Source organism: Amborella trichopoda, chromosome 6 (genome assembly GCF_054954075.1).
Source record: "Amborella trichopoda isolate Santa Cruz 75 chromosome 6, AtrichopodaSantaCruz75HAP2 v2.0, whole genome shotgun sequence".
Lineage (NCBI taxonomy): Eukaryota > Viridiplantae > Streptophyta > Magnoliopsida > Amborellales > Amborellaceae > Amborella > Amborella trichopoda.
In genome coordinates this window covers 11,474,868-11,494,459 of record NC_142341.1, presented here as the reverse complement: position 1 = coordinate 11,494,459, position 19,592 = coordinate 11,474,868, and the positions used below count along the sequence as shown (strand labels likewise).

The window sequence follows — 19,592 nt, the reverse complement described above, 5'->3', positions numbered from 1 at the left end:
TTGCTGAAGTCTTTGAGTCGGGAAGCCTTAAGCACTACCTCACAGAACTAGGGTTTTTAGAGAGCATAAACACAATTAGGGTTTATTGAACCCCCCCTTGGAACAATTATGCCATGCCTCAAGGCACCTCCCTTTTTGTACGCCTGAGAGCACTTCCCTCTTAAACCCTAATTAGGGTTGGTGCATGCCACCCCTTAAGCCTTATGGGGCGGCGCATCACCTAGAGAGAGCAGAGAGGCAGAATAGAGAGACATAGAGAAAAGAGTGGGGCGAGGAGAGGAGAGAGAAAGAGAGAGAGAGAGTAGGAAATAATGTGTAGGTGGTGCCCCTCCTTATATAGGCCTCAAGGCCCTCTTAGGTATGCTTATCCAATTATGACTCACCATGACCAATAGGATTTAAGGAAATCAGTGAGATAAGAGAAATAAATCTGAGTCATCCATCCCATAAATCAACTTATCTCAGAAATATTAGGAACCTTATCCCTGAATCTATGATCAATATCCACTTCTTGTAAATCTAGGATAAGAACAATCTTTGAAGAACCTTCCAGAACTTATTTTATCTATTTTAAAATCGTAGGAAGTCATAAACAAATATTATCAAAAACTAACTCCCACAAGAAAGGACAATCTCTTCTTTTTTTTTTTGAGTAAAGTTAACGTTGTATTACTGGAAGAGTATCAGGGAACAAGAATGGGACCCGAAAGCACCCACAGACAGAGTCTCTTGGACAAAAAATAGGTCAGTACACTGACCCTATACAAAACATTGGGGCTTATAGACTCGCCCCATTACAAGCAAAGTACTAAACAAATCAAAATACAATGCACCCATGGTGGTCCAAAGCAAAAAGGAGATGGATCAGGGAGTAAAGTTTGAACACTACAGCAATCCAAGAAGTCGCGATTAGGCGAGTGCATCTGCATGGACCCTAACTCCATCTTTAGCCAAAAGATCTGCGAACTCGTTCGACGTACCCCATATATGCTTCCATGAGACAGCTATATCCCTACAGGTGTAAGCAATTTCGTCAAATATTGAGGATAGGTACCACGGCGGTGGTGAATTCCCAGCGGCCCAAGAAATGATGTTTTGGGCATACCCCTCCACAAACAACTGAGATCCCCAAGAAAAGTCGAATCTTTTAAGCCCCAAGTGTAGCGCCATGGACTCAGCGAGCTGAGAATCTTCATGGCCTAAATGCTCGGAATAGGTGGCCAGAACATTGTCGCGATGGTCTCGGTAAACACCTCTGGCTCCAGCTGGGCCAGGGTTCCCCAGAGAGCAACCGTCAAAGTTGAGCTTGATGGTGCCTTCTGGTGGAGGCAGCCAATTGTTGGGTCTTGATACCCTGGGTGGTTGGAGCTTAAGGATGTTTTCCCATTGACTGAGGAAAGTGTTAGTCGATATCCCATTACAGGCCCTGTGATTTGAGGCCCAAAAGATTACTAAGGAAGTCTTCTTAAGGCCATGGAAAATCCTGGAGTTCCTTTCTAGCCAAATAACCCAGATAGTGGCTGCGATAGCTGCCTTCCACAGGATTCTTAGCCAAATAAAGTTACTTTTGTAAAGTTATATTTAATTAAAAGTGTTTTTGAAGTTACGTGGGGTGGCTTGCCCTCCCCCTACGACAGCTGTTGGTGGGAGGTGTGAGCCCGCATGGGCTCCATGCCCTACCCATGTGTTGTGGCACACAGGTGGGGCTAGATAGGGCCCTGCATGGTCCCCTCCACACAAACAGAGTTTCAAAAATACAATTTTTAATGGTTTCCAGTACTAAAATTTATTCTAAAAATTCTGAAAATTTCCTAAAAATGCAAAAACATTTTTAATATTGAAAATAAAATATCTAGAAGTGGAAAATAAAATATCTAGAAGCGGACTAGTACAATATGTCAAGGTAAGCGACAATCAGGGCACTCCACCCAACTTAGTAATTATTTTTTTTTGGAGTAAAGTTAACTTTTGTATTGCTAAGAAAAGTTAGATTATAAATGTGTGGCAATTCGAGAGAACCCTCTAGGCAAGTCTCTCAATAAATAATAGGTCAGCAAACCCTATACAAAAAATGGACTTACAAAGGATTTACAGTAGGTTCACAAAAAATTGGGCTTATAGAATTGCCCAATTACAATGAGATGTTTTCCATTGTGTGCCCTATGTGGTCCAGAGCAAAAAAGGAGATGGGCCAGGTATGGTCTTCTTCTTGGGTCCTAGCCCCGTCTTTCGCCAGAAGATCGGCGAACTCGATGGACGTCCTCCAGATATGCTTCCATGAGACGACCATATCCCTGCAAATGTAAGCAATTTCATCAAAAATAGAAACTAGGTACCATGGAGGTGGTGTCATCCCGGTTGCCTAGGAGATAATATTGTGTGCGTCTCCTTCCACTAACAGGTGTGGTCCCCAAGAATGGTTGAAGCTTTTGAGACCTAACAACAAGGTCATGGCTTCCGCACATTTGAGAATCTTTATGGCCTAGATGCTCAGAATAGGTAAAGAGAATATTGCGATGATGGTCTCTAAAGACACCTCCAGCTCCTACAGAACCTGGGTTCCCCAGAGAGCAACCATCAAAATTGAGCTTGATTGTGCCCTCTAGCGGTGGCAGCCAGTTGTTTGGTCTTTGCACCTTTCGTGGTTGGTGGTAGAGTATGTTTTCCCATTGGTTGAGAAAGGTTTTTGCTGAATTGCCTAAGAAAACCATGTGGTTGGACGCCTAGAATGTTACTAGAGAAATAACCTTGTGGAAAAGTGCTAGTACTTGGAGTTTGTGACCTTGGAATATTCTAGTATTTCTTTCTACCCAGATCACCCATATGGAAGCGGCAATGGCGGCCTTTCATAAGGTTCTTCCGGCCTTCGATCAATGTGATGCATGTTTCAAGGAAATTAGGGCCTTGACTGTTGGTGGAGTAACCCATTGGAAACCAAACAGCTGCAATAATTGACTCCAAATGTTGGGAGCTAGCTTGCAGTAGATGAAGAGGTGTGGATTCGATTCCCTCTCGCTCAAACACATGGCACATTTGTTGGGGATTGGAACCCCTCTCTTTTGAAGCAGGTTCACTGTGAGTGCCCGTTGAGAACAAGCAATCCAATTGAAAGTCTAAACTTTGGGAGGGGCAATTGTGGACCAAACCTTAGAAAGGACAGAGGTAGGATTAAGAGGAAAGGTTGGGGCTTGGATGAGTCTTTTGTCAAACGAGGCCACCGAGAAAGTACTAGAGGGGGCTAGAGTCCATACCATGGAGTCCCTCCCATGTGTAGAGATGAAGATGCAATGTAAAGCTGCTGAGAGTGACAGGAAGTGGCTGGTTTCATTGTCTGAGAGATTTCAACAAGGGGTTCCAAACTTTTCAGCCTCCTGACAATACCATTTCCTCTGTGATGGTAGAGTCTTTGTTTGAGGCAAGAGAGTAAAGGGAGAGAAAAATGTCCCTTAGGGGAGTGTGTCCTAGCCAAAGATCTGACCAGAAGCACACTCTTGTTCCTTCTCTTGGATGGAATCTGATGAATTTTTCGAACTGTGAGAGGTAGGAAGGCAAACGACTTCCACGCTCTTGAAGCTCTACTATGCTGCCTCCTCGCAGGCACCCAAACTCCTTCCGAAATCCTATATTTGTTGCGTACGACCTGAGCCCAGAGGGAGTCTGTATGAGTGGCTAGGCGCCACCACCATTTCCTTAGAAGGGCCAGGTTATGTTATCTAAGGGTCCTAATCCCTAGACCTCCCTGGTGTTTGGGTAAGCAGATCTTGTCCCATGGTATTCGGTGGTATTTGGTTCCCTTGGCCTGTCCTAACCAGAAGAAATTCCTTATAAGCAGGTCAAGGCGGTTGGCCACTGAGGTTGGCATGTGAAAAAGAGACATGAGGTAGACCAGAGCATTTGCCAAGGTTATTTTATCAAGGTGGTACGACCAGCCATAGAGAGGTGTCTCCCTTTCCACCCTACCAGACGCCTGTCAACCTTGTCTATCAGATGGGACCACTGTCTCTTTTTTGGTTTCCCCAATTCCAAGGGTAGACCAAGGTATGTTGTGGGAAGTTCCTCCACTTTCCATTCCCAATTTGGAATAAGCGCTCTGATTTCAGCATTCGTGATTGCCACTCCCATCATCTTTGATTTTTCCATGTTAACTTTGAACCCTATAACCACTTGGAAGCATTTAAGATAAAGCCTCAAATTATCAATTTCTTCTGGCGAGGTATCAAGGAACACCAAAATGTCATATGCATATTGCAGATGAGACACTATTGGGCCTTGGGGACTGCTCTTGAATCCAATGAGGAGACCTTCAAACGGGAGATTGAACGACTAAAGACTTCTGCCGTAATGGCGAACAGGAAAGGGGAGAGTAGATCCCCATGGCGTAGCCCCTTCGAGGATGGGAAGAAACCGTTTGGGGTTCCATTGTCGAGAATCGAGAAGTGAGGATGAGAGTAGCAACCTCTCATCCACTTTCTCCAAAGGTCCCGAAATCCCACTCTAGCCATTGACTCGTCCAGAATCGACCAGTCAACATGATCGTACGCCTTCTCCCAATCCATCTTGAAGATAAGACTAGGCTTCTTGGACATGTGCCTTGAGTGAAGGCACTCGTGTGCTACTAAAGCTCCGTCTAGGATTTGCCTATCTATCATGAAGGCGATCTGTAATGGGGAGATGATTAAAGGGAGGACTTGTTGTAGCCTTGAGGCCAGAACCTTGGCTAGAATTTTGTAAGAGGAATTGAGCAAGCTGATTGGACGAAAGTCCTTTAGTTCCTCCGCCCCTTCGACCATAGGGACTAAGGCTATGACAGTGGCGTTGATGGCTTTGTGGAGGATTCCCCGATGGAAGAATTCCTCAAAAAACCTTAAGAAGTCTGGACAAAAGGTTTACCAAAAGATTTTAAAGGGTGTTATGGCCAGACGGGGGGCTTTGTCTTTGGCTAAGTCATCAATAGCCTTTAAGATTTCTTCTTCCAAGAAAGGTCGCTCTAGCCAGAGTGCCCGATCTTCAGGAAGGTTTAAGAAATCAAGAGTCGTTATCCTCGGTCTTGGGCCCAAGGGGGCTGCTATAGGGTCTGGAAGAAATCAAAGATGGCCACTCAATTTTCTCAGGTTGTAGCAAATAGCGATTGTCCAATTTGATTATCGAAATAGTATTGTCACTTCTGTGACAATTAGAGAAGTATTCCAATTTTGTTTTGGTTCTGAGGTTTGATTCTGTCTGTCAGAGGCCTGGACTCCTCAGTACAATCTAGGTCTTGGATGGAATTTAGTAGAGAGGACTTGGATTGGGAGTAGTTACCGGGATGGACTTACTCCAGGTTTTCAAGGAAGCTTTGAGGAGTTGGATTTTGGTTTGGAGCCTATAACATGCTCTTCCCAAAACCTAGCCGGAAAAGGAGTTCCACCAATTGGAATCAGGGTGGGAAGAGACTCCCCTTGAAGCCAGGCTAATTCGAATCTAAAAGGCTTCGGCCCTCTCCTAACTGTTAGGGTATCCAAGAGGATGGGGCAGTGGTCAGAGGTGGGTTCAGGTAAGGCCATGACATGAGAGCCCGGAAAGTGTTCCACCCAAATCAAAGAGAGAAGAAATATGTCTAGTTTAGAGAGGGATGGTTGGGGTGAGTGATTAGACTAAGTAAAACGGCTTCCTTGAAGCGGGATGTCTAGGAGTTCATTATGGAAAATGAAGTCTACGAAGTCCCTCATTCCCTAAGAGATTGTGGGATTGGAGTTCCTCTCATGTGACCATCTTGTGATGTTGAAGTCCCCTCCCATATACCAAGCAGAATGGGGTAGGGAAACGATGTGGTCCAATTCTGTTCAGAGTCGTGGTCTGAGAGAGGCTGGGTTAGGGCCGTAAATGGCCGAGAATTTCATGGGAGACCGTCTGATATGCGATAGAGAAGTACGGTGACAGCGAACTCCCCTAGGTGGGAAGAGAGGATGATGTGTTCTGATGGGTTCCAGATCACCCATATACCCCCTGATGCCCCGTCCCTAGGTAGAGAGACCCACTGGCAGGGCCTTCTACCCCAGACCTGGCAAATGAGTTGGAGGGTGGGCTCTGGTTGTTTAATTTCTGTTATGGCAAGTATCGCAGGGAGGTGTTTTAAGGTCAAGTCCTTAACTACCTCCCTTTTGGACGACTGTCCCAAACATCTTACGTTCATGTAAGAAGGAGGAGGCTAGTCTAGCAGGCCTCCTCGGATATGGAGAGGTGGTTGGGGTCCGGAGGCCGTCTGAAGGTTGTCCCGCGTAGGAGATTGAGGAGAAAAGGTTGAGAAGTTCCCTTTGTCCTGTGAATCTCACCTTCAGGCGGCTGTGCACATCTACGAGTAGAAATTTGTGAGCCAGTCCTTCAGGGCCACCAATTTGGAAGCCCATGATCCGGTAAATTTCCTTCATCCTGTCCAAATAATTGTTTTTCCCATCCATGGCGACCTCCTCGACGTTGTCATTTGCCGAAGAGGGAAAGATGGGAGGGGTTGGTGCCTCAATCAACTCAAAATTAGGCACAGAGGAAGAGAAGGGTCGATGGGGTAGAGGTCTGAACGTAAGATTGGAAGTGGATCAAAGTTAGAGGGCGAGGAAGGGGCAAGGAGGTTAATAGAGCTGAGGGAAGCCGACAAGGAGGGGTGAGAAGGGAGATTATGCGTGTCATCTTGGGGTGACTCTGCTAAGGTAGGAGGACAAGAGGTCAACAAACCCTGAACCAAGGTCGAAGAGGATGAGGATGGGACACTGTGGAAAAAGGGGGTTGAAGGAGAAGGGTGAAGGAAGGGGCTAAAAGGGCTGAAAGTTCCAGTGTAAAACGACGGGGGTAGATAGGTGAGGAAGTGGTGGGATTGGGGGGATGCATAAGAGGTATAAGGCCAATGAAAGGGGGTGGATAGGAACAGTGCAGGCTTCGGACTCTGCAAATGTGGACTAGGTGAGGGGCATAGGAAACGTGAGGGGCTAGCAGAGAAGAGATTAAAGCTGGGTCAGGGGGAGAGGGGTCTGTAAAGCTGGTGTTTGTCCATTCCAATAGGATGAGAGGGGGGGGGGGGTCCAGAGGCTTGAGGGGCAGAGCAGGTTCTACCTCCTCTGCAAGGTGGAGAGGAAAGAACGTCAGAGAGAGAAGGGCAGGAGAGGATAGGGTACTAGGCGAGGGAAGTAGTGTCAGGGGCTGAGAAAGGCTAGGTAGTAATGGAGAAGTAGGGGGTGTGGGTCCGATAGAGTGGGCTCCTAGTCAGGGTTCGCAGGAAGGAAAGTGGTGGCAGGGTGGACTTCTAAGATCTGAGGGGTGGGGGAGGGTGTTAGAAAGAGGGGGAAGAAGAAGCGGCCGAAGGGACGTTAGAATAAACTAAGGGCGAAGAAAGAGGGGGATCGGACGAGGCCATTAATTGCTCAAGGTCATGAGGCAGGGGAGAAGGCCAAGTGTCGTCGCCGGAAAGAGAGGGGAAGAGCGGTGGCTCTCCGATTGACGGCGAGGGAAAGGAGGTAGGTAAAGAGGGCGGCTGGAGAGAGGACAGGGGTAGTGATGAAAAGAAAGGAGTGGGCGGGAGAGAAAACGTGGATGAGGGCGGGTTGGGCGATGGCGACAAGTGTGCTGAGATGGGTGACGTGAGGTGGTACGTGGCAAGCGGGTGGGACGAGAGACAGAAGGGAGTATGGGCGGTTGGCGTAGGTGTCAAGCAATCAGGCTGAAAATTAGGGATGTGTGCCTGACACATTGGGACCTCTGGCTGAAGAGAGTTTAACTTGGATGGGCCGGGTCTGTCAGGGTGGCACGACGATTGAGTCGAAGAAGAGGGTTCATAGTCCACTAAGACTTCTTTACCGGGTCGAGGAGGGGGCGTGGATGAAGGGACATGAGTGGAGATGGGACCGACTGGCACACCGCCTTCGGAGCCTGAGCCTATCAGATGGGGAGCACCTTTAGGCTGCATATGCAAGCTCAATGGCGTCACCCCTCTTTTCTAGCCGATCGAGGCGGTCGACACATGGTCGTCAGATGGCTGCCCGTTGTGATTTGGGAGGATAGCCTTGGTGGCGTACCCTGAGGGGCGCCGGACTAAGGGGAGGCTGAGAGAAGTCATCCTTTGGCTAAGTAGTCATCCTTCTGGGGTGGCAGACTTTTCTCCACACAATGATCCAGTATTGAGCGGAGTCATCCTTTAGCTGAGTAGGTTCCAAAGGGTTGAGAAGAAGTGGGGAGAGGGGGGAGAGGCCGCCGACCACGAAAATGAGACCGGGAAGTAGAGGTTGTCTACTTCTAGCCAGATTCTTGTTGGAATGAGGTTGGTGTCCAAGACCCACCAGGAGGAGACGGATGAAACCGAGAGGGAGCATTTCTAAAGATTTCCAATGGATAGTAATCAAGGTACCACAGGCTTCTGCGATTCTCCTGAAAGTGGGATGGAGACCACGCGTGGAGAGGGACACGGTCCAAGGTGAGCCAAATTCTCTGTTTCCTACAGGACCCTTCTTTTGGAGACCAACCACAAAGGTAGCCCCTTTGAAGTTTGTGGAAATGGGCTCCTGAAGAATAAGTAGGGCATATTCTGGCAACAGGAAGCAAAAGAGGAAGTCGCCACTGAAAAGACGTCTGCAAGTAAAGTAGGCTCCCCCTAGAGGGGGTGGGCCCATCTTTCAATTCCTTTGACATCATCTCGTCTAGGTTGGAACGTTCCCACCAGGGATGCCAAAAGTTTGGGTTTGAGCTGCTCTGACTCCACGGGTGGGGTACAGATGCGGAAGAGGAGAAATGGAGAAGGGTCTATGGCGGGGAGGCACCCATCGAGGAGAGCTGGAGTGGCAGAGGGGATGGTGGTTGTTTTCGTGGTGGCAACCACCTGGGAGAAAGAGGCTTTTAGAGACTACTTAGCCTCTGGAATGGACATCTTGGATCTCTAAGAAAATGATCGGGGGAAGGGTGAGTGGGCAGGCTGAGTACTTGGTGGCGGTGGGTAGGTTTTGAGATATAGATCATAGATCTGATTCCAGCTGAGGGGTTGGGGTCGACGGCGACTCCTCCTCATATTGGGGGAAGAGGGGAAGAGGTCCACCCAACCTTGTAATTGTTATCCTCAATTATCTTCTCAAACCGACCTAACATGACCCATAACCCACAGTCTCATGTAAGGGCTCATGATTGGCTCGCCAAAGTTGACCGATCAATAGTGGAACCAGTGTTTCAAAAAGTGGGCCGCCCAACACCTAGGCGGTTCTCAAGGCTGGGCGCATCGCCTGGACCTAGGCACCCAAAAAAAACCAAAAAAAACAGATATCCCTGGGAGGCCGCCTAGGCGCCCGGGAACCCGCCTAAACCCGCCTAGGCGGCTACCCAAGGCCTGCGCCCCTCCCAGGGGCGGAAATGCCCCTCGTTGAGGGTATTTTTGGGTCATTTTTTTAATATTAAAGGTGCAAAATTGTGGGTTTTAGATTCATTTGAAACCTAAAATCTATTAGAGCCTATTTTAGAGAGAGAAAAACCTAAAAAAAAAATTTCTAGTGAGCCATCTAGGTTCTGAGCACCCGCCTAAGCCCTAGGCGGCCTGGACCCCCCCAACCGCCTAGGTGCCGTCTAGCGCTTTTTCAAACACTAAGTGGAACCACAATCCTGGAATGTGGATTACAGGTTCCCCCTTTAAGAGTAAGTCAAACACACATATTACTATACTGCAAGGGGGGGTTCTCTCTATATACATATACATGTATCCCTTTACAGAGTTGCTTCCCAGTACTGCGGCTATCATGTGTAGATATCATGCGGAGTTTGTTGAGGATTTAGCCCTTGCTCTTACATGTATACATAAGACCGCACAGCTATCCTGGCCTAAAACACATGCATGGGCATCTCTCCGACCTCAACAAAGGATGACCATCTGTATACCCTCTTTGATAATGCCATATGCCCAGGGGAAGGATATTGGACATGACCAGGGCTATAGACTGCCTAACCCTAGGTCAGTCAACCAACATTCACACTCCTATTGAAGTGCATAAATGATATTTACATGCTCTCATAGCCTTTAAAGGCCACAAACCCCAACAATTGGTAGACGACCCCAGCCAATCAGAACATCCCTCATGGTTCAACCTTAGTGCAGACAAGAGCACTTTTGCTTTTAATTCTATTGCAATCTCGTAACATGTATTACCTTCCATCTTAATTTCCAAGTTCCAAATTCCAATCCAACACAAGCATGTGCAAAAAAATCAGAGACAAAGAGAGATTGAAATGTTGAATTTCATCATTACTATGCACATGTCAAAACTGAAACTCCTCAGAAATGCAGAATACCTATCGGATGGCATACTCATTAATCCAAAATGTATCTCCGAGACTCTCTAACAGTCCCTATTTAATACTCTTACCTTCTTTGCCCATAATCTCACCCAATACTCCATAGGAACAACAAAACAACCAAGCATTTAAAGAGCTAACTGCACAACCAACTCTTTTGAAAAACAAAAAATATGCCGCTTTAAATGCTCAAAGCAGTGAATAGTTGTTTACCTCCTATGCATTCTTTCATTCTTGGTAGAATCCGTTTATTTGTTTTTTTCTGGTACACTTTTTCTTTTTTCTGAGAGAACTGACCGTATTATATTCAGTATAATTCATTATAAAATTGCTGACACCAAATTTAGATAGGGCCACATACACAAATAGTCAAACATATTACAAACATGGCAATCTATGGTTCAAAAGTTACAAAATTCCGTTCGAAGCTCCTTTTGCGAAAGCATCAATATTCTTCTATCCGCAAGTGGCCATAAGTAACTGTAAAAGCAAGTGGCCATAAGTAACTGTAAAAGACCTAACGATCTCCCAAATCTGCTGAAAAACTGGTTCCAACTTGCAAAGTACATGGGTAGGAGAGACTTTCAAGACCCATATTACATTTATGGAATCCCCCTCGGTGATGAGGGAATGGTCCCACCTTAGATCGAAAAGCTTGAAGCCTGCTAGCAAGGCCTGAGATTAGGCAATAGTGGAGTTTGCTGTCCCTATTGGACCTTTGTATGAAAGGAGTGAGTTGGAGCACGGCTCATGAAAGATGCCTCTGACCCTGCATCGGTCGAAATTAAGCTTGACGGAGACTTTCTCAGGAAACTCCAGACCTAACAATCAACATTGGTCTAGCTCGGATAATGTGCGCCATTGCAGTATAAAATCAGCAGAGGACCAACCTTCTAATTCAGGCCTACTCCTAGCCAAAAGATTATAGTAGCATGCATGCAGCCTTCGACATAATGCAGTTGAGACTGTTTCACCTAAAAATTTCATGCATTCCTTTCAAGCCAAATGTTCCAGCAAAGTGCTAGCACTGTGGCCATTCATAGGAATAGACCAGCAGCTCAGACTGGTGGATTGTAGTAGGCAATGAAGAGCTGCAGGATGGAATGGGAAGCCACCCAAGTCCAGCAAAGACGCAGGAGAATGGAGGCCCAAATGATATAGGTGAGCGCAGAATCTAAGAAGGTGGTCTACGGACTCCTCCATGCACAGGGAGCAACAGTTAAGCAGTTGGTTGCCTCGACGGTGCAATTGGTTGACGTCAGAACTCTTCTCAAGAGTAAGAACCAATTGAAGGCATGTACTTTGGGCAGGGCCAAGGCAACCAAGTTCTTGAAATTAGGGAAGTGAATAGCAGCTGTTGATTTAACTGGGATAGGGCTCAGTAGAAGGAAAAAACTGAAAATTTACCAGTGGGAGAGGAAGACCAGATCATCTGACACCTGATCATTACCAGATCTTGGGTATGCAGACTATCAAATTGTCGGAGAGACAACTACTCAGGGACCTCTGAGTTGAAAGAAACCTTCAGAAGCCTGGGGACTAAACCATAGAACCCCCCATCAATCATAGGCTGAGGCCGCAGTGATGTCCTGGTTGGCTGCTAAAGATCTTTCCAAAATCCAGTCTTGTGCCCAGATTTTACCATGAATCAAATATTGGGAGTAAACACCGCAAGGGATGGCACAACTCCTTTCCAAATTCCCAAGGCTGAGGCAGGAGTCATTTTTCTCGGTAGTCAGCCTAAATGATCTAAGTCACTCTTGTGTTGGTGAAAAAACGATGTATTGCCTGGGTGGCAAAGCACCAGCAGCCAAGGAGTGTTGTATTTCACTCCATTCGCTTCCTTTGCCCAGCCCCACATAGATCTTAGGCAACTGCATCCCATTTAACCAAGTGATACTTAACGGCAGCTTTCCACCCTGACCGCAAAAAGTTCTCATCAACCTTTCGAGGTGATTAACGACTGCCATTAGCATGCGGAAAAGTGACATTTGGAAGATGGAACATTGGCAAGGGTCCCTTTTATGAGGGTGATAAGACCACTAGAGAGAGGAACCATGCCATGCTGCAAGACGTGATTCGGTCGATGATGTTGTCCCAAAGGGCCCTTTCGAGTTTGCCAATACATAAAGGTCCGCACAAATCTTGTTGGGCATTGAGGCAGTGCCACAACCCAGTCTCCAAACCAGTGCCAACGTGGCCTACGGCTCTATATTATTTATTCTTTTTCCTGCTAGGTTTCCAGCTCTATTCTTATTCCAAACAGCTAACTTTTTCACCATATTGACATCAAGGCCCATGCAGATTTCAAAGCATCTCAGAAATAACCAAATTTGTCTACTCACTATGGATTGGCACCAAGGGAATACAAGAGTATCGTCGCTGTATCGAAGGGGAGAGTTTGTTGGTCAGCACAGGAAGAATTTGAAACCTTCCAATATTATAGTTGTAGAGGCCTGATATAGACTCGCCGAAAACCTCCACCATTTTATAAAAGGAGAGGGGAAAAATCCTTTTGGGAACCCATTGACTAGGATAGAGAATCACTTAATTAATAATTTCTTTACGTTTTGATAGATAAATAGCATAGTGCTTCTAATCTACTTGTTTTTCAATGGGTGATAAAGCATACATTTTAGGGAAATGCAGAATCATGGGGAGAAAAAAAGGAGCATCAATTGCCCAAGAAGAAAAACCAAGATTCCTTTCCATTAGCTCCAGGTCCTCATGACGTCCCAAACCCCAAGATCTTCAGGATCCATAAGCCCTCGCACAGCTCAAATAACCGAGCTAACAAGCCTTCGATCTCAAAACTACATCCCAGTACACTTCAAATGCCCCTTTTGCATATTTGAGGGAGAACTAAGCAATCATGAAGCTCATCTTTTCCCAAAACCCTTTATGATAGGTGGCAGTCCACTAGGATTACCTCGCTATCCACCTACCCATACAGGTGCTCAATAAACTTTATTTTCCTCTTGGTGTGCACCTTTTCCTCTTGGTGTGCACCTTTTCCCATTCTTGATTATCAGAATAATTTATCACTTAAACACTGTTTCGATACATAAAATTATGCTCTTGAGTACGTATCTACGAAATAATAAAGCATAACTTTAAGTATATCCCTATGAATGAAATTTCTTAACCATATTCCATTATTTCTTTCTATTTTCTTTCGTGTTTAGTTCTTCCAAATACGCCCTAAAAGGTTTCCCTTTCAATTTTTTTCATAATAAGCACATGCGCTTAACTTAAAATCACAAAATTGATACAAAATATTATCCTCACATTAGAACTACATCAAGGAAACACAGCTAGATTTGCATAATGCAACATAAATCAGTTATCAATTTACAACATCATCAAGGATGCAAAAGATAGGTTTACAGAAATTCGTAAATGTGGAATAAAACACAAAATTTGTAAAAAATGTAGAACCTCATAAAGGATGGAAATCTACCTTGGCTGACAGTTCTAAAGACTTCAGATAGAGGTCATTATTCGGTTCCTACAAAAACAGATTCGATTGCTGAGTTGTTACCCAAAAAAAATAGATCCTTACATATATGTGTGTGTGTGAGAGTGCATGCTTGCATGCGTATTTGCATGTGTGTGTGCTGGTGCGTGCGTGCATGTGTGTGTGCAAAGAGAGTAAAAGAATAGTACTTGCATTGCATAAACTAGCCATGAGAGCTACATGATATACTCTTCATGAAAGTGAACCATAATAAACAATTTGGTGTCAAAACCATTGCAACAAACCAAATGTGCAGAGACTTATATGAGATCAATTGGTATGCCAAGCACAAAAACTTGATTGTCAAGAACAATTATCGCAATTAATATGCTCATGATAAGAAAAAACAACTCTGAATTTCAAAACTGCACTCAAAAATTAAGACTTCAAGTCCGATACTTCTGATTAAGAATGGCCTGCATATATAGGACCCTCAGCTTATTGTTATCAAAACTGATTGATTATGGCATAAGATTCCTTTAACAACTGTAAATTTGGTATTTTCCAAATGAACTTTTAATAGACAATTTGTTACATGAAACAGTATAATATCTCGCTAGTTCCCTGTGAGATTTCATGCAGCACAAAAGGATTATCTAGATGGAGACATAACATGTCCTCAAGCATCTCCAACAATCAAGCACGCATATAATGCACCAAGTCAAGGCCATACCTGCAGTCATTCCATGTCAATACAAAAATTCAATTGCTTGCAATCATCTCCATTCTCCAGGAACTGGCCATGACGGAGACTAATAAAGATATAGATGTAAGGTGGCACTGGAGGCATGAGAGAAGATGATAGAGCAAGAATCTCAGGGAATATGATGGGCCCTTTCTTGGGTTTAGAATGACATAGAGGAGCAACAAATGCGTAAGTGGAGCCTTAGAAGGGATATTAAGTTAAACTATGAGACTGGAGCTAAGTTATGGAGGATTTGTAGCATGTTTGGGATCCAGAGAATACTCTATACTGGACCTAATGACCCAAATGAGGGAGCTATAGTGGGTAACATTTTAAAAGGATGGGTATAATGTGGTACACAGTACTCAGGGTAGTGAAGAATAAGATACTGAGAACCTAGAGAGACAGAGTAAATTATTAGGTGAAAGATGTGATAAATATATTGGGGTGTTGGAACTGTTGGACATGTTATTGTTTAGACCCTTCAAACGTTTTTTCCCATAATCATAAAATATGAAGGGAGAAATTACCCATCCACGTTGGTCAAGGAAGTTTCATCAGCAATGCTAAGGGATCAAATATCAATTATCATAGGCAAAAGAGAAATATAAAATAGTTTCTATGTCTCTGTTATTGTCAGGGAAAACGTACCCATCACAACCATCCAGGCTTTCCTTGAAACTGATCCCAGGTGGTAGAATAAACAATGTCATCCATGGCAAACACGTAAAGCAATATTAAGGACACTGGGCCAGACAGTAGCCTGGTTGACTAACCTTTGGATTTTAGGTGGGGACTTCAATGTCAAACCATATAATAGTTGAACAACAGCAAGTATGTCGGCATTCTCAGATATCATTTCACAGATCCACCTCATCAACATTCCTCTCAACAATTCAGCATTCATCTGATCTAACCACGCCACTTCACCAATCCTCACAAAGATTGAAAGGCTGTTAATTTCTCATAAACAGGAAGAGTTTTTCCTTGAACCCACTTCTGCATCCTATCCAAGACGACCTCTGACCATAAACACACTCCACTCACCCTTGCCAGATAGCCACAGGTCAAAGACCCTTACGCTTCAAACTCCTGGATTCGAAGAGCCCAGTTTAGAGACCCTTAATCCACAATGGACCTCCTTCAAAGTGTAAGATTGGGCTGGCTACCTCTTGACCAAAAAATACTGCTTCTAAAACATTCTCCCAAACTCTGGAGAGAAAACCTACTTGTCGATTCAATTCGTTAGAGGAGACAATAAGGAAGGACATTGGCAACAATACCTTAGAGGTGTCAAGCAATCTCTCCCAACAAGAAAGAGAGGAGACTGATGCCAAGTGGAGATATGTAGCCACACTAAAGCAAGTATAGGTCGTCTAGTCTTAAGGGTGTAAACGGTTAGGTTTAGGTCAGGTCGACCCCAACCCGGACCCGACCCGATAGGGTCCATAGTGGACCCAACCACAGTCAGTTTCAAGCCAAGTGGACCTTGACCGTTCGATCAAATCTGAGTCCAAAAATAGAAAAATACATATATCAAAAAAATATAATGTATTATCAAGTCAAATTGAGTCAGGTCGGTCTAGGACCAGACCTGACCCAATCAAGTCAAAGCTAGACTAAGACCAAGACCCAATTAGGTCCAGGTCAAGTGGCCCTAGTCACAACCCTCCAGGTCCACTGAGCAAATCCAAACCGGCCCCTAGATCAGGTTAACCCATAGTTGTAGGGATCAAGAGCAGAATTAGGATCGGGAACAGGGTACCATGAAATACTAGAAGATCCTTATGGTTGGTAGCATCATCCGTACATTGCATATGTTAGAGATCGTAATCCACAAATGTTATGGATTTTGATGCCAACCTCTTGGGGATCTCAATCCCAACCTTCTTGAGATCTTGATCCCAACCATTTTGGGATATCGCACCCAACCTTAAAGATATAGTCTAGGAGTATATAGACTCTAGCGATCTCTTTACTTATAACTAGCAAGCAATGAAACTATATTAAACGTATAGTTGCATGGCAAGCTGACTGTAGATACAAAAAATCATCAATTTGGTAATTATCTTGACCTTTGCGGTGGGGATCGAGATCCTAAAATTTGAAAATTGGTATCTCTCAAAGTGCCCTTTTCTGAAGTGCCAAAGCAAGATTCCAGAGTGGGATTGCCACCAAGGTTGGGAGATCCCAGCAACTTTGGGTGGACCTGCCAGCTCGGCAGGTCAATCTGACCTGCTTCCCACCCCTATCTTGTCCATGGGTTGAGAATCCAATGGTTGAAGGAGGGAGATAATAATACCCCCCTTTCACAAAGGCAAACACTAATCCTCATTAGAGTGGGCAATCGGATCTTTGAAGAACCCCAACATGTTAAAAAAGTCATTGTTAAGTTCTTCTACTTGGGCACAGCTAGCCCATGACCATGAATGGCTAATCTTTCGCTTCTTGGTCTGCCTCCAGCGAAAGCATCCTAGTTAGTAAGGCTTTTCTTCAAAATAAAAATAAAACGAGAAGTGACTGATTTGGGTCAACATAAAGCCTTGCACCAAACTCGGTCATCCTATTTAGTAAGTTTTGGGGCTCCCACAACCCAAAAATCCTAGCCTTCTTTCACCACAAAATGAAATCCACCTTCACTGCCATGATACCTGAGAGAGGAGTAGAAGAGCTTAAAACTTTCAACCAATTATCCTCCTGCATAGTACCTACAAGATCCAATGTTCAAAAATTCGGCAGCGTGGCCAACTAGGCGAGTCACCTAGGTGTCGTGTCCAGGTGCATGCCTAGGCAGCATCGCCGAGATAGGAAGGCCGAGGGCAGGAAAAGGTCCTCGACCGGGGACATTTTCAAGATTCCCTCCTCCTTAAAAAGGGGGGAAAGGGTTTGGGGGAGCACTCTAGTCCCCAAAAACCCCTCTTGTGCATCCTAGAGAGAGAAAACTCTCAAAAAATTTGGAATTTAAGATTTTTGCAATAACGAAATAATTTTAACTTTTCAATTTCTTGCGAAAACAAAAGAATTACATCGAGATATTTTTGGAGCTTCGACAAATAGCATAAAAAGGACGTTTGGTAACCAAAGACCACCGATTTGGGCCAATATCAATTTCATTTTGAAAAGGTTAGTGCATTACAATATTTGAATTAGAGTTTGGTATTTTTTTAGTATAATGTATTATGATTTGAATCATTAGATTGTTCTTTTACTTTTCTTATGATAATTTGTAGTTGAAATCTTGAAATGTTTGGTGAATATTTCCCAGTTTAGACCTTTATCGAATTCATTTTGAAAAGCTTAGTGCAATACAAAATTTGAATTTGGTGATATTTACCGGTTTGGGCTTATGTTTTGTGAATAGTTTGAAATAAATTGATATTTTGCAAATATTTAGGTTGCAAAAGCAAATCTTATGGAAACTATGTTATGTGGAAACTATGTGATTTTTTTTTTTTGAAACCAAATCTAATATCACATTTGAGTTGTATTGCAATTTGATGATGCCTATGTCTTTATATGGTATAACTTTTTTTGGCGCTTTTTAAAAGGGTAGGGAGGGGAGGGGGGGGGGGGGTTGGTTTACCTGTGTCCTTGTCCCTGGGCGCCCACCTAGGCAACTAGGTCCCTAAACCGCCTAGGCGGCTGCATCCGACTTTTTAAACATTGACAAGATCCTCCTAGCAAAGGTCCAGCCTCTCCCTTGTGGGAGGTCCTCAACCTCATCATTACTGACAGCCAGTCTGCTTTCACCCACCATAGACAAATCCTGGAAGGGGAACTAATTGCCCATGAAGGCTTCCACTCTAAGCATTTGGCCAAAACTCAAGTCTTGTAATCATATTAGACTTAGGGGAAAAACCTAGGTCCCATAATCAAATTAGAGCTGGCAAAAGCATACAACCATGTTGACTAGTCTATCCTCGATGAGGTACTTACGAAAATGGGATTCAGCACAAGGTGGCCATCATGGAAGAAAGGCTGCTGCGCTTCTTATCACCATTCTCATCCTCATCAACAGCTCGCTTGAGGGGCACCTCCTAGCCTCCATAAGGCAAAGACAGGGACGTGCCATCTCCCCTTTCCTCTTCACGATTGTGGAGGTGGCTTTGAGTTGTTGCATGTCGCAGGTTTTGAGCAAGATATACTGAGGGGATACAAACCATCCTGAGTTGCCCTAGAAATAACACACTTTTTGCATATGACAATTTAATCTTCTGCAATGCCACCCCAAAACGTGTTCTTTCTATTTCATTGTTCTTGCAGTGCTTTGAAATGCCCACAGACTTGGCCCAGACAATGCCAATGGATGTTGGGATTGATCAGCAGGAACTTCCGCAACATAGCACATAGAGTAGCCTGCAAGGTTAGCCCAATCCCTCTAAATACCGTTGTCTACCACTCTTCTTAGGCAAGCAGAAGACATAGTTGTAGGACCTCATTGTCAAAAATCCCAAAGACTAGCCGCTTGGAAAGACAAATATCAGTCCTTGGATGAATCCAAGGCACCATTTTTAATATTCTTATATTTAATATGTCCCTCACTCCTGCTTTCACATGCGGGTCTCTATTTCAATTGAAACATGAAGCGTGAAGGAATTCATTTGGACCGGAGAAGGAGGTCGCAACCAATTCCGTCTTATCTCATGGAACAACAAATCCTCGCCAAAAAAGCACAAAAGACTTGGAATTAGGAAGATCTGGGACAGCGACACAACACTCTTGGGGAAATAGTCGTGGCGATGCGTGACGCAAGGCAACAAACTGTGGCAGCTAGTAATCCCACAATTATGGAATGGACAACTCCCAATGGTTTCCTATGGTACCCTCACTGCCCGTACCTCAACGGCCTTAAAAAGTATCAAGGAAAGTTGGTCCAAGTTCATGAAGCAAGTGGGATTCAGAGGAAAATCTGATGCATTTTTGGAAGAATGGATGGATTGCAGACTCTATCTTGGTAGATCAATGGCCTCACCTCCTACAGATAGCTTCCAACCCCATTGCAACTCTCTCCCACTACTTCACAATTATCGAGAATAGTGCAGCGTGGGAACCAACTTTTAGAATGGCACTTAACAACAACAAAATGCATGAGCTTGC

General features: G+C 44.6%; 1 protein-coding gene across 1 annotated transcript in view; it reads right to left on the bottom strand.

The window, feature by feature from the left end:
• LOC18438107 (putative mitochondrial import receptor subunit TOM20) overlaps positions 1-19,592 on the bottom strand; it is a 52,879-nt gene that overhangs the window by 20,505 nt on the left and 12,782 nt on the right. Inside the window, exon 4 of the mRNA XM_011626593.3 lies at positions 13,754-13,801. Within this exon, the coding sequence (XP_011624895.1) occupies positions 13,754-13,801 (48 nt within the window). The remainder of the gene's footprint in view (positions 1-13,753; positions 13,802-19,592) is intronic.